Here is a 14,786-nt window from a genome sequence, read left to right as displayed (position 1 = left end):
AGACAGCAGGGTTCTGATTGTATTCTTCATGATATTAATTATTGACTGTTGTCTTATCCTGCACATTTTTACAATTCTGTTTCTTTTATGATGTATTTAATTAACGTTGTTTTTTTTAAAGTTCATGTATTGCTGTTTTCAATCCGAAATTTAACATCTCAATTAAATGTCAGCCAACACAACTAGCCCAAGTCCTAGGAGTTGTAAGGCAATTGTAAACATATGTGATTTTGCAATTTGTGACAGGCAGAGCAGGAGAGCCCAGAATTAAAGTTCTGTATCTGCCTGCCCCATATGCTCAGGCTGCCAAAATGTAATTTATTGATACATGCATTTGATTTTGATATTGGTGTTAAATAGGATTCCTGTGGAATCAGCCTGCTTTTAGCATCTGTTAAATTCCTCCTGCTATATGTGCATTGTGGATGGCATTGACACTTGTTTGCACTGCAAATTGTAAAATATGCATGCCATTCATGCACGTTCTGCACTCCTTTGTACCATGAAAACGCCTTTGAGGGGGACTGCAGTCCCTTTCATGCAATGTACACTTTATTGTAAATGACCCCCACTGCAAATACTCTTGAACCTCTTTCCACTTTTGTTATCCCTGTTCCTTTGATGTTAGTTTTTAAGTTCATTATTCTCATGACTACGGTGCAGGGAATTCATATAAAATGCACTATTTGAGGTTAGCTTAGTATTTCATACAATACAGAAATCACATTGAATTAAATAAGAAAGACAACCGGGTAAAATAACAATTCATACCGAACGAGGTTAACGATCAGTTAGAAGTGCAACAGGTTATTAAGAATCTGAAAATCTGGAAGAATAAAGCGTTTTCTTTGCTTATCTCTTTTGATTTTAGGATCATCGAACATGGTCACTGGCGAAACGAAAAGCTTCTTTAGCTTTGCAAAATCGGTAAGCATTGGGGTTTTCAATTTTAAATGTACCCAACCCGGTTCCTGCATTGTATATATTATTTAGTCAGTCCCGTATTCCTTCAATGTAGGTAGAATGTGCATTTCTAAATCTGTTACTTGACAGAACAGCGGCGAGACACAAAAGCAGGCCCGTGATGGCACATGCTTGCTGGGATAAGCTCATTTGTATTTCTTCCAGTTGTTTAAAAAAAATGTTGGTGCTTCTTAATATTTGTGTTACTTTTAGATGCTTTGCCATTCACAATGAAGGACTATCTCGCTGTGCACATGCCATTGCATCTCTATTCGGCACTACGCATTTAGCCAGTGTGAGATGGCCAAGGTGGTACGTGTGTGCAGTGCACATTGAGGGAAATCCCTGATTCACAGAAGGGTGCGTTCCAGTACACCAAACTCAGGCCCAGGCAAAGGCAAGGGTGCTAGGCAGGTCATGTATCCATTCTGCCTGCATGTCAAGGGAGCTAAGCTTTACTAGTAAGTGTTACTATTAAGCGTTTAACTGCTGCACTTTGGTTAGCAGTACAAATTAATGCGACAATTGCAGACGACATCCGTATTCCTCAAGCCACAATGCATGTCGGAGCCACAGAATAATTATTGTGCTTTTGCCTTATAATTCATTATGCTTTTGGACAGGTGGGGTTGCACTTCCCTTCTCATAAAAAGCAGGTTCCCGTTGTCCATGTGGGTCCTGCATGCTTTGTGGAGCTGAAAGCATATCTGAGATGTGGTTGGTCCATCACTGATGAGTGCTATGTCGGTTCACAATTAGACCAGATGAGCATTGGACCTGTGTTCCTGGCAGTAGCAGAACAAATTAGAACAGACTTCAGAATGAACAGCAGTGTATTTCACTTTCTCGCATGTCTGCACAATGCTTTTATGCCTCCTGCTTTGAAAATCTATTACCATCCCCTCTTATCAATGTTTAATGTTGTCATGATCCCATCTTCCTGCCTAAGTATACCACCAAAGGCACCCTATGGACCAGCACTGCACTCTTAAACAGAATGGCACAGTCCTCATTTAACTTGATAAACTATTTAATAATTCTTCGATGAAGTTTGCAATTAAAGGTTAGTTTATTTTTTACTTGTAATGTGTATAAACATTTGAAATCCTTTTTTTTTTAAAAAAAACAGATTATTTTTATTGGAATTGGTTTAACAACATCACATATTGCGTGGCAAACATCAAATAAACAGCTTTTACATGTCATTGCAGCCACTTCATGTATATTAAGACATCATATGCCTGGTCCTTATAAAACCACTAACATTTTCAAATGAACCAGAAGGACCAACACGTATAGGTCATAAATGTCGGGAGAAGCAAGGAGGAAAAAGAAAAGAAAAAAACCGAAAAAAAACACACCCACCACCATGTAACTGTTCATCATTCCACGCTCCCGCCATTCTGACTAGGACATATGCACCTGTTTTAGTATCATGGATTCAGCAGGTATTTTAATATTCTTGGTTGAAAAAACATGTGTTCTTTCTCTGACAGATATTCGAGGAAAGGTCCCCATATGCGGGAGAACCTGGAGAGCTTCCCCTCGTCCATAGCTGTAAGTTTTTCCATCCCCAATAGTTCTCAAACCTTCACCCACCAATACGCTATGTGTGGGCCCTCCACATCTTTCCAGAGTGGGCACGTGTGAGTTGAGCGGCCATGAGCAGGTGAGAGATCAATACCGCTCTGGAGCCCGACATTGGGTTGGATCCATCATCCGGAGCATCCCCCAATAACAGTATCTGTAGGTCCATAGGAATCAGAGCGCCAGTGATTTCCCTAATTTGGCCCTTATTTCCAGCCAAAAGGATTGTATGATAGAACAATGCCACCATAGAAGACCTAAGTCCCCCTTTTCCCCACATCCATGCCAACATGTGTCTGGGTAGGTTGTATTCATTGCATGCAATCTGTGCGGAGACAGGTACCATCGAAAGCATAGCTTAAGCACTCCTTCTCTTATGGCAGTGCAGCGGGAAACCTCATGAGCCCTCTCCCATATCTTTTGCCATGACTCCTGAGAAATTGTCACCCCAACTCCCTCTCCCATGCCATCATATAAGGGAGTTTCTCCTCCATCGTAACATTTTCCAGGAGGTTGATAGCAGGTGGCTATTCTGTGAGCTTGTTGTCCCTCCAAAACCATTAGCTCTATACCCGTGGGAGGCTTAGTGGCTGCTTGTAGTATGGACGGATTGGTCATCCAGTGGCGCAGCTGTATATATTTGAATCTCCCAGTTTCTGGGAATGCTAGGGGCAAGTTATTATCGCAGAGGTCACATACTCTTAACGGTTCCCCCCTTACCCAGAGCCGGTAGGAGTCGGATGAAGGCCGGGGGTAAAGGCTGGATTCTGCGTAACCAGGGACAGCGGCCCAAGGCCTGATGGGGAGCCTCTTTGTGCACAGGCTTTATCCCAGCAACAAAGTGTGGTGGGAGGCAGTAGTTGGCCTTTTTGGGCCCGCGTTGTTTGTGGGAGAAATCGCAGGTATTTTAAAGGAGATTGGGATACTGATTGTTCAAAGTCGTGCCATTTAGGCGATTCAATTGGATCAGTCCAGCCTAGTATTACCGCTACCTGAGCTGCCGTGTAGTATTGCGGAATAGGAGGAAGTCCCAGACCCACTTGCATTTTCCACCTCGTGAGGAGTTTGCGCGGAATTCTGGGCGTTTTCGTTTGCCAGATAAAACGGCCTATTTCCTTCTGCAACTCTAAAAGATCTCGTTCTGGAAACAATATTGGCAGCGCGTGAAATATATGCAGCAGTTTCGGTAGGAGGGACATTTTAATAGCGCTGATTCGCCCAAGCCAAGATATTTCTTGCATCGCCCAACTTTGTAGGGAATCCTGGGAATCTTTTAAGAGATTGGGTATGTTGGCTTTCATCAGGCCAGCATAGGTAGGGGTCAAGGGCACCCTCAGGTAAGTGATGTGTGTGGATTTTCATTGGAAGGGATATGTGTTCTGTAGGGCCAAGAAGGTGGCCGGAGGCTCTGACAGGTTCATACCCATCGACTTTGCCGTGTTTATCGTGAAAGCAGAAATCACTACAAATTGGTCCATTAACCCCATGAGGGTGGGGATAGAGCTGATTGCGCTCTCAAAAAACAGAACGCATCATCTGCGTATAGCGTGATTTTGTGGCATTGTCCCTTGACCTCGAAACCCTAAATCCCCGGATCCAGGCAAATCTGTTGTGCTACGGGCTCCACGGTCAGTGCAAACACTAATGGGGACAGAGGACAACCCTGCCTGGTTCCTCTTCCCAGGGTTATCTGATTGGTCCACTGTGAGTTAACACGCACACAGGTAGACAGGATCTAGAAATCGGAAAGGATCAGACTGGAGAACTTCGGGCCGAAGCCGCATCCCTTCAACACTCATCTCAGATATTCCCAGGACATGCTGTTGAAAGCCCTATGTGCGTCTAAAGAGAGGAGTGACAAAGTAGCTGGGATCTTAGGGCCAGGGCCACCAGATCTATTGCTCGGCGGATGTTGTCATGAGCTCACCGGCCTTGTATAAACCCAGTTACAAAAAATGTGATGTCATTTAATTAACATTAACATTTCATGCAATTTTCTTAAGATAAAACAAATCAATCAGATATGATTTCAAAACATAACAACTTAAAGTGAAAAACAAGTTACTCTTTGTGAATGATTAATTATGATAGATGATATCCCAAAATATTAGGCTCTACACGTTTCAGATTAGACCCTTCCTCATGTGTTGACATTTATCAACTTCATATGTATATTATATGTACGCTACCTCTGGAGGTTTGATGAAGCCACAACATGGATACTTTACTTTGTGGGGCAAAAGGGTTGTTGTAGGGCTGTACATATGTACCTCACCATATGTTCTTCTCGGGTTATGGGCGCTTCATCCTATGCCCCCACCCTTTGCTTTAGCATCACCAAAACCATGGGGTTTAAAAATTGAGTAGTAAAGTCTTCCATGCAGGGTTGGACTGGGACTGGGAACTGTGTATTGCAAAAAGTGGGCCTTAGCCGTGAATCGTGGCAAATCACGACTTTACAGAAAATGCTACTCATGGAGGTTATGGGGGATTAATGGTGTTTGTTGCACGTAATGTTTCGTGTAAACATTTGAGAAAATCAGTGATAACATTCCTTATGTTCTTTTTTTAAGAAAGACAACATCATCATGTCTCGCTGTTCTTATTTTGTAGAACCAGACCCACGGCATGTTCTCTAGTTGTCACCGGTGATCATTATAGATTTGCATGTAATAAGCAATACAGCCAATTGCTGACATTGAAAAGTAACTTTCTGATTGTATTTATGTTCAAATATTGCAACACATGTCATGAAATAAAGTAACTTTGTTAGTAGCGCACAACATTTCAGAAATCGAACAAGTTCCACACAACACATAAACCATAACTATTCCGCTTTTAAATGAGTGTTGTAACTGCAGCATTTTTTTTCTGTTTTTTTTACATTTATAAAGCACACATAGCGGCCCTGGGGCATGATGGCGCTGTTACAGCGGTGCTTACTTAGTTACAAGAAAAACGAAATGAGCGCCTGTCTGTGGTTCTTGGTTACATTGAACCTAATGCCAGACAGGTGAATGAATACATTGACAATGACACGGCATAGTAGGCAGAGTTACAGGCTCAAAGCTTGAGGTAAAAGCAGAGTGCCCCCTTCAGATGGAGGGGACCTTCCCTGAGATGCAAGAGGGGGTGGGCATTACGTTCTGGGGTGAGCTAATTGAAGAGTTCAGTTTACCGGTACCGTTGTATCCGGACCGGCAAACTCGGAGTTGTGCTCGCGGGTACCTTTCATTCCGCCAGGTCTGACCTGGCAGAAGGAGAGGCCCCCGCGAGCACAGCAAGCCTGTAGCACCAGCACAGTAATGAACCGTGCTGTGCTATAGGGATCCCCATTCCCATTGAGCCCTATTGGGCTCAATGGGAATGGGGATCTACTGGCTCCGGCACCCGCAAAAGGGCAATTACCGGGTCCGGCGGGGCCAGAATACCCTGGTAATTGACCATTCGTGGGTGCCAGATTTTCTTGCCCGTTTGGAGGTAGACTTGGCGGCAGGAAGGTGCATATTCTGAGTTTTCTCCTTAGGTGTTGCCACTAGCAAGAGAACAGCCTCTCCAGGGAACTCAGGGTCTTCCAGGCATGTTCCTCTTTAGGTCTCAGCTACTCCCTCAGAGTTCCTAGCTGGTGGTTGCTCGCTGTGCTGCTGTTAATGTTATTGCTGCTACTCTGAAAAGTCTGGCTGCTTCCTGTTCCATCTGCCTTCCCTCTACCTCTACCTAGGTGAATCTTCTTGTTAGGCAAGATTGTATGCAGTAGCCTAAGGGTGCACTACAACAACCCTGACCTCCTGGCAATAGCAACCCAACCTTTGGTATAAGTCTCTACTACCCATTTGGGATGGCATACAGCAGAGACCTACACCCACAGGTGACTTCAATAGCTAGGGTGCAGTTGACATTAATGTTTTACTGTTGGCATTCAGAATTGGTTTGGGAGCAAGTCAAAGGAAAGGATAATTAGAGCAACAACATACCACAATTATTCTTAACCAGGCAAATACTTTCAGATTCCTCACTAAGAGTCATTCAGTGAAACAGGCTAAGCCAAAGTCAATAGGCAGAAGTCTATATGAGCAGAAACACTTCTTTGCACAATGTTTAAGAAGTCTTTGAAGACAAAGATGAATCAATGTAGGGCCACACAATATTAGACTTGTGAGTAGTTGAAGATGCAAGCAACTCTAAATCAAGAGGTAAGTTCTCTTAGACTTTGTACAGTATCTTTAAAATGTATAAAAGGTTTAGCAGATGACTCCTGTTCCTGTGCAGCTCTGCATACCTCACTGTTCCTGTTCCTGGGCCTCAGTCATGAGGACAAGAGGGAGGACGTTGGGGGACTCCTTTACTGCACTGGGACACTCAAACAGTGCAACCGGCAAACTTCACTTTCAGTGGCTGCTCAGCATTTCAGCTCCTCGTGTCTAACACAAATATCAACAAGGCGGTTCCTGGCTGTCGAGATGGACTTTCCTTGCTTCTGGCGTCCCGCACTCTGTTGAGGGGGCTCAGGCTCGGTCAGTCCTGCTTCCTGGGAGTCCGGAGGATCTTCCTGGAGCTCTTGGCCAACTTAAAAGCAACACACACAATCTGATGTTCCTCTCCCTGGCTATACAGTTTCCAGCAGCAACTCTGTGGAAATTCATCCAGCTCTGACAAGGATGTCCAGGTGGCTTACTTTGGAGTTGATTGGTCTCACCAACTCAAGGGGAGAAGTCATCCTTGCAGAGGCTTCTCTGTCGATGCAAACTTGGCGTTTCAGCACTGCAGCAGGGCTTCACCAGGCAAACCAGTGGTCCAGGAGTTGCAGCAGGCAACCTCTTAAAGTTCTTCTTCGGTTCCTTCATCCAGTGGTCGACTCTGCCTTCCAAGCCAAAAGATTTGCCTTTTATTCAGTTCTCTCCTTTTCATTCCAGCCTAGCTGTCAGTCACCCAGCAGGGTGGCTGTCCTTGCCAGACAGTCAGCTGGCCAATCATCACAGAGTGCATTTGGGTCTCCTAGGAGACTAAGCACAGGGAGTTTCGGGCACCTACCTCACGTCCTGCCTACCTCAGACAACCTGGAACCAGATGCTGGCTTCACTCATGAATCCCGCCAAAGACAAGATGAACCTGGTTTGGTGCACAAAGTAAATCTCAAGAAGGACCTTTCCACAAAGAAATGGCGAAAAAAGAAGACCAGGGCCATTTTGACAAATATTGCACCCTTGGGTGCTTTACTGCAGCTGTGAATGCAGCCTGAGGTAAATGCAGACCATGGTAGTTAAACGTAAACCACTGCCACCAGCCATTCAGTGAGGAAAGGGTAACATACAAAATATTACATGAGAAGCTAGACAAAGGGGATACTAGGTAACCCCTCCAGCACCCTGTTGTAAGATAGTGTGTGCTGGTTCTTGAAAGTTACAAATGTCAGTAAAGTCAATTTCATTTTACTGTTCTGGGAAACAGTAGTTTATCCCAGAGAAGGTATTTAAACCTTTGGGGAATCTGAAAGACTTCCCTGTGCCACTGCGCTAAAGGTGCTGTGTGACATAATGTAAGAGATAATGCCTATGGAGTTTGTCAGACTCCATAACCAAAAGAAACACAAAGCTCAGAAATCATATTAAAATACATGGGAGAGTGGGAGAAAAAGGTTCTCATTCTCCCCAGGTAAAAAAAAAATCAAGTCCTCTAAATCCAGCAAAGTTTCTGGGGGTCTCTAAGCTAGAGGGAATTGGCACGTTTCTGAGAATTCTCCCTAACACTTTTGTAGACCCTTCCATCTTCCTCTTCCTTTAAACCTCTCTCTGAATGATTGTCTTGTGAACACCCATGTGCGTAGTATGTAGATTAGCTATCCACTCTGATAAAAGCTGTGCCCCTTTCACTGTGGGTATGTAGCTTCCTGAGATGATGAAAAGCCTAGCAGACAACTTCGCTATGGATTCTGTGTTATCAGAATAATGATCACACAGTGCAAAAATATAACAAAGAAAGCAGTAGGAATGAAGATCATGATCGATGTCAATTCTGGGTTTGAATCCAAGATGCAGACAGATGAAAAAATCAGAAAATATATCAAAGCAAGCATCCTAGCACCTGAGGGAACGACGTTCCTGTATCCAAGAAACCACAAGAAGTATGTGGGATGATGGATCTATTGCAGCCTGAATGGACAATGTAGCCACATGATTTGGAGTATTGATATGACCAGGTGAAATCAGCAGGATCTCTGAAAGGAGTAATGAAGAAATGGACTCCAAAAAAGCACTTTTTTAAACAAGGATGCCTAGACGTGAAGACTGATGGGAGAATAAATCGACCAGAGGGGGAAGTGTAGAGGAGAAGCCAAGTGACTATACTGGAAATCCCACCCCGGTCTTGCCTATAAGTTGAGAACCGGAAATTGTAACAAGCAAAACACCAGTAATGATGCCTGTAACACGAAAAGTCTTTGAGACAAGGTATCCATTGACAAAACTGTTCTTCATGTATCCTCAGAAAGCTAACAGACTCTTAGGAGAACTCCTGGAAGAAGTGTAAAGATGAATGAAAGAGGAGATTTTGACATCACATGAAGCAAAGACAACGCTCCAAGAAGACATGCCAAGAGAAGGTGAATGGACCTTATAGAATCTGATGACGAAATAAAGAGTCGAGTAGCATTTTATGTGCGGAATGACGATTGCATGTGCGAAGAACGCTGAAGAAAATATAAGTCGCTTTATAGCTGTACAGATGCTGCAACGCAAGTAGATTAAGTAATCATGAAGGCTGGCTATATGTAGTGAATAGATTTCAGGCGGTGCCACCAATATATGTGTATAGAATCTGGATGTTCCACGTCGCATTTTAGCAAACCAGGACCTCAGTAGCAAAAGTGCTGAAAGTGTGGTGCAGCAGAGAAAAGCAGCTGAAGATGGAGGAAGAATCGAGAAGGCTGTCTGGCCCAGTGTCAAGGGTTGAGGCAGCCAAGAAACAAGTAATCTATTCATGAAGATACAATGAACGTGAGAAGCGAGATGAGCTACTGTTGAGGTGCTGTGAAAAAGCACTATGAGTGCCAAGTTGTATTCATTTAATAGTATTAAATGCAAAGAAGGAGCTAAAACACAGTCTTCTGTCACATGGGGTAGATGGAAATAGACTTTTGGCAAGTTACATCGAGCCTGAAGATAAGAATGTGCTCACACTCTCTTCTATTCTCTGGCACAGTGATACTTTGCAAGGCCAAGTTCAAAGACAATTTGAATGGCAGACAGCAGGAGTGATGATGGATGATGGGCTAATTGGGTGGGGAGGCATAGTTTGGTACACCCACAAACACATGGGGTACCAGCTTGCATGCTGCTAACGAGTGGAATATTCCAGAAGGGTACAAGCATGCCAACCAATTATAGAGGGCCACATAGCAAAGAGCCCTATAGTTTGAGACACAATGAAATGTCATATATTTGATGAGAATGAATATGACTTGCACTAGTGGTGGTTATAGTTGTCCACCTAACTATAGAGACCCAATCATACTCCTATCCCCCATATAAAGTATACCTAGATGTTCCCCGTAGACCAACCACAATCCCAGATAAGTTTTGCTAGTTTGCCACGTAGTATGACGTCAATGATGATGAGTATTTGCTATAAAAGTGTATTTTTCATGTGAAACATTGAGAGATATGCTTTGAGACATCAGTTGATGTCCGTTGTACTCCCTGTTTTAGACAATTGACAATAAAACAATTTATGTTTGCCAACTTCCTGAGTCAGTCTTATCATTGGTGTAAGTTTCTGCATCCCCATCCATCCAATAAAGCATTAGCTCATTAAAAGGGCCTACAGGTTCATTAATCTAGAATTGTGGGCCAGTTTCAAAAGCTTTGAGGTCATGCAAAGGTATAAGAGTGGCCATCGCCCTTTATAACTGGTTGTAGAACAAACTCCAATGGGGGTGGATCTGACTACTGACCCAGAAGATCACATTCCTCTAGTAATTGTTGGTCATGCCAGGTGCACAATTAAGTGAAGTTCAGTTGGCAAGGATGCACTCTTTCCGGTTTTGTAAAAAAGATCTAATCCCCTACTTGAGTGATCTTTTCAGTAATCCTGATACTTCGAATGAGACCATCATCGATTATTATATTGAAACTATGGATAATCTTCGGTTCTTCTTCGCTACCTCTGGTACCAGAATGAAGCAAAGGGCAATAAAACAGAAATCCAGGGTATGATGCTAGCTGCAGAGAATCCAAACATCATCTGGTAACCTGTGCCAAAAACAGAATGTCTATGGGAACCTGGGCCTTGGTAAAAAGGAAAAAACAGGAATATGCTACTAACCCTTAAGATAATCTGCTCACAGCCATAAAAGAAAAAGACAACACAAGTTTCAGCAAAATGGTAGAGTAAGGGCTAGCTGAAAATACTGTGCCAATACAGTATACCTGAAACACATTTGTATGAACACTTCAAAAATCTATATCCAGAATCAAGAGTGTTTAATGATCAGAGACCCAAATCTAGTTCTGGGGCCCTAGTTTTGACAGTGGAAAAGGTTAGCTCAGCAATATTAGTACAAAGGAACCAGAAGGCCCAAGGAACATACACAATCCAAATGGATTTATTCAAATCTGAGCCAAGTATCTTAGCACCATACATGACTCAGCTGTTTAATTCCATACTGGTGGCCGATTCTGCGCCGCCATCAAGGACTTGTGCAGAAATTATTCAGCTGTACAAAGAGGGGGGCAGAGAGGTTCCACACAATTACGGGCCAATAGCTTTACTTGATTGCGCTGGAAAATTATTTGTGTGAGCCGTCCTTGCCCACCTGGAGGCTTGGGTGGGAGAGAATAGCATCATACACCACTTGCAGGCAGGCTTCCAGGCGGGCTTTAGCACTATTGATCAAAACCTATACTTTCATCTTCTGAGAAAAAAATATGTGGTTTAATGGACGACACAAATTTATACTGTCTGTAGATCTGCAAACTGCCTTTCACTGGCCCTCATTACGACCCTGGCGGAGAACCATGGTGCAATTTGCACCATGGTCCATGGCGCTAAGCTGCCAACTCCGCCATGGTGGTTGGCGGACTTACCGCCCCATTCCGACCTTGGCGGGGCGGTAAGTCCCCAATCCCCATTTACCCTTCCCCATTCCCATTTTTGCCCCATAGGGTATAATGGGAGTGGGGAAGGCGTTAATTACGCCACCGTAAATTACGGTGGCGTAATTAACAACAAGTCCTGTAGCACCATGGATTTTTCCGCCTGCAAAAAGCAGGCGTAAAAATCACCATGGCGCTACGGGAACTCGTAGTCAGGCGGAAAGGTACGCCATGCTTTACGCCGGCGTAAACCCCTTTCCGCCAGGGTCGTAATGAGGGCCACTGTGTCCCCCTAGTCCAGCTATGGAACAGTCTAATAAAACTAAATATTCCCACTCCTCTTCTTGCAGCAATCCAGCTACTTCATAGCATAAATGCAGCCATAGAAACGTGGAAACTAAATAGTGAGAAAATATGCCCCTTTAAGATCAAAATGGGGATTCAACAAAAGTTCGTCCTTGTCTCAAAACTATTTTGTATTTTCATGAATGGTGCTATAGACTGTCATAAGATCACCTTCTGATGCTCCCTTCTTGGGAGGCGATATATATCCTATTGTATTATTTTCAGACAATGCTGTTCTCATTTCCCATACTCCTTCTGGTCTGAGGACCCAGTTTACTGTGTTTGAGGAGTTTTGCCAAGATAATGGGCTTACCATCAATGCCTCCAAAACGAAAAACTTGGTTTTCTCACAAAAAAGGAGCAGGCAGTGCACTCCATAAAACTACGGGAAGATGAGATCAAGCAAGTCTGATCTTATGATTATATTGCCTTGAGGAACTCAGGCCAATAGTTGCTCATGGCATAATCAGATAGACAAAGCAGGCGTAGTGCTATCTAGGTACAGGAGAATAATAGCAACATTTACAGGAGAGCATGGCAATGGAGCAGTGAGGGTTTCATTGGAGGCTTATGGAGTATAAGCGCGCCAAGCAGCCCAGACAGTGCAGAGTTGTGGGGTTATGCAAACTGTAATGCAGTACATTTCAGTGAAAACAGATTTATTAAGAACATATTGGAACTTCCACATAACTCACACAACACCCCACTCCTAATGGAAACCAATATGCAAGCCATAGGGAGTATGGTCACATTTAAACCGCTGAACAGGAGTCTGGACTGCACACAAGCTAGAGGAATATAGAAGAGCTATCAAGGACCTTTTATTGCAGAGCTGTGGTTCCTCATCTTCTTAGCGTTTATTCATCAAGAACATGTTTTCAAGATTGGACACAGCAAATTCTGGTCAGATCCTGACAAAATGAACAATCTGTCTAAGGATATTGTGAAGAGTGATTTCAAAGCTGAGGACCAGGAATTAGCTGTGTCCAAACTAAGTTCACCCAGAACCCTCAATATATATTGGGAGAAGAAAATAACTTTTGGTTTTGAGTGGTATATCAACCACCTGAAATCAAGGCTGCAAGCACTCTACATTAAATTCAGAATAGGCATTTTGCCCCTAGCATTTTAGATGAACAAATGGAATAATGCAAACTCAGACAAATGTCACAGATGTAATGGCCCAGCGGAGAACATGGTACAGTTTTTTTTTAATATGCCCCCTGTGATGAACCAGGCATGAGAGTCGGACGCAAGGCGTTCATGGTTTTGGTCAAATACTTTTATTAAAAGGCCTCTCTATCCCTGCACTAGAAGTGTTTCCCTACCTCAAAACCAAAAACTAATTATCTGTCGATTGCCAGAATGTCCAAAGCAAAACCGTTCCATGTCCTCGCATTCACATTCTAACAAAATAAACTCTGAGCTGAAATGGGTAATGTCTTTAGCCTTGTGTGCTTGATAAATGTTCAAAAAGGAAAAACTATAACTCCAACCCAAACGTTCCAGAGGGATAGACTTCCTGATTCCAGGGGGTGGTTCCATTCCCTTGTATATCTCTTCCTTGTGTTGTAGATTCAAAGATATCAATTCCTTGACTTTCTCTTGTTCTACAATACAGTTGATACACAAAACAACTTGGCTCTGTGTCTTTGAGTTTCTCTTTTTCCATAACTCAATTGATACACAAAATAACTTGGCTTGTTATCTTTGGGTTTCTCTCGTTCCACAATACAATTGCTACACAAAACAACCTGGCTCTTGGTCTTTTGCTTGTTAGAATACCTGGCTAACTGTCTCCTTTAGTTTCACACAGCCTTTTTACTAGTTCTGATTTGTCCTTCTCAGGACCTCTTTTTCTATAACATGTTTCTTATACACTCTTCAGTTTGTGCTTCCCTGGTGTGCTTTCCTGTCAGGACTTTTTCAAATGCACTATCTTGCAAATCCCTGGTGTGCTCTCCTGCCAGGGCTTTCTCAAATGTGCTTTCTTGCAACTGTCTGGTATACTATCCTGCCCGGGCTTTTCTCATGTGGGCTCTGCACCCACTCCCAAGGTAAGATGTTCTTATGGTTGCTTTATCTGACAGTGCGTCTTCCTGGTATACTAATTTGCCAGCACTTTTCTCATATGTATATTTCATACACACTTCACTTTGAAAGTTCCTTGCTTTCATTCTGTTTTCCCATTTAAAGAAATGCTCATGAATTATTTTGCTCTCATATACTTCATGAACTTCTTTTGCATTCACTTGCATTTGGCATGACTGCCAATATGCCCCTGTGTGCCTGTTTCCCTTTCTGAGACTCACCAGCTCTTGCTGGCATGCTTCTTCTCTCTCACGGCAAGCCAGTGGCGTACGCTCTGTGATTCTTTCTATCTTGCCACCTTTGTTCGGCTTTTCTGACTTTCACTGCCCCTGCTGGGCTCTTCTGCCTGTTGCTGAGTGTCAGTAAGGCAAACGCTACCTAGGAACACCTGGGTATGCCCAGAAGCCCTGAATTGGCTCCTGGCATTCCCGCATCGTCTTTTCCATTTCGGTCAGCCTTCCTTTTCTTTATCTGTGAGCCTGTTGGCTCCACAACACATTCTGCAGTTTCATGGTCTCTCAGCCGTATCCGAGTGAAGTAGCGTCCTCTCTCCAGCAGCGTGCCACAGTCAGCTGTGGCTGCAGTTTAAATCTCCTGATCCAGGTACGTGCTCATGACAATTAGAGCACATCATGTACTCTCAGTCTTTTCTGCTCTGCATTACTCTGCTCATCTTCCTCATCCCAGTATTCCCATGATTATGGGAATGGT

General features: G+C 43.5%; 1 protein-coding gene across 1 annotated transcript in view; it reads left to right on the top strand.

Annotated features, from left to right (window-relative positions):
- The window catches only part of VAT1L (vesicle amine transport 1 like), a 1,329,730-nt gene that overhangs the window by 822,107 nt on the left and 492,837 nt on the right, over window positions 1–14,786 (top strand). Inside the window, exon 6 of the mRNA XM_069652882.1 lies at window positions 872–927. Coding sequence (XP_069508983.1) covers window positions 872–927 — 56 coding nt within the window. The remainder of the gene's footprint in view (window positions 1–871; window positions 928–14,786) is intronic.

The sequence above is a fragment of the Ambystoma mexicanum genome, chromosome 1p, assembly GCF_040938575.1.
Source record: "Ambystoma mexicanum isolate Mex_15411 chromosome 1p, UKY_AmexF1_1, whole genome shotgun sequence".
Lineage (NCBI taxonomy): Eukaryota > Metazoa > Chordata > Amphibia > Caudata > Ambystomatidae > Ambystoma > Ambystoma mexicanum.
The sequence above is the reverse complement of the archived record's forward strand: the minus strand, read 5'-3'. Positions and strand labels throughout refer to the sequence as shown.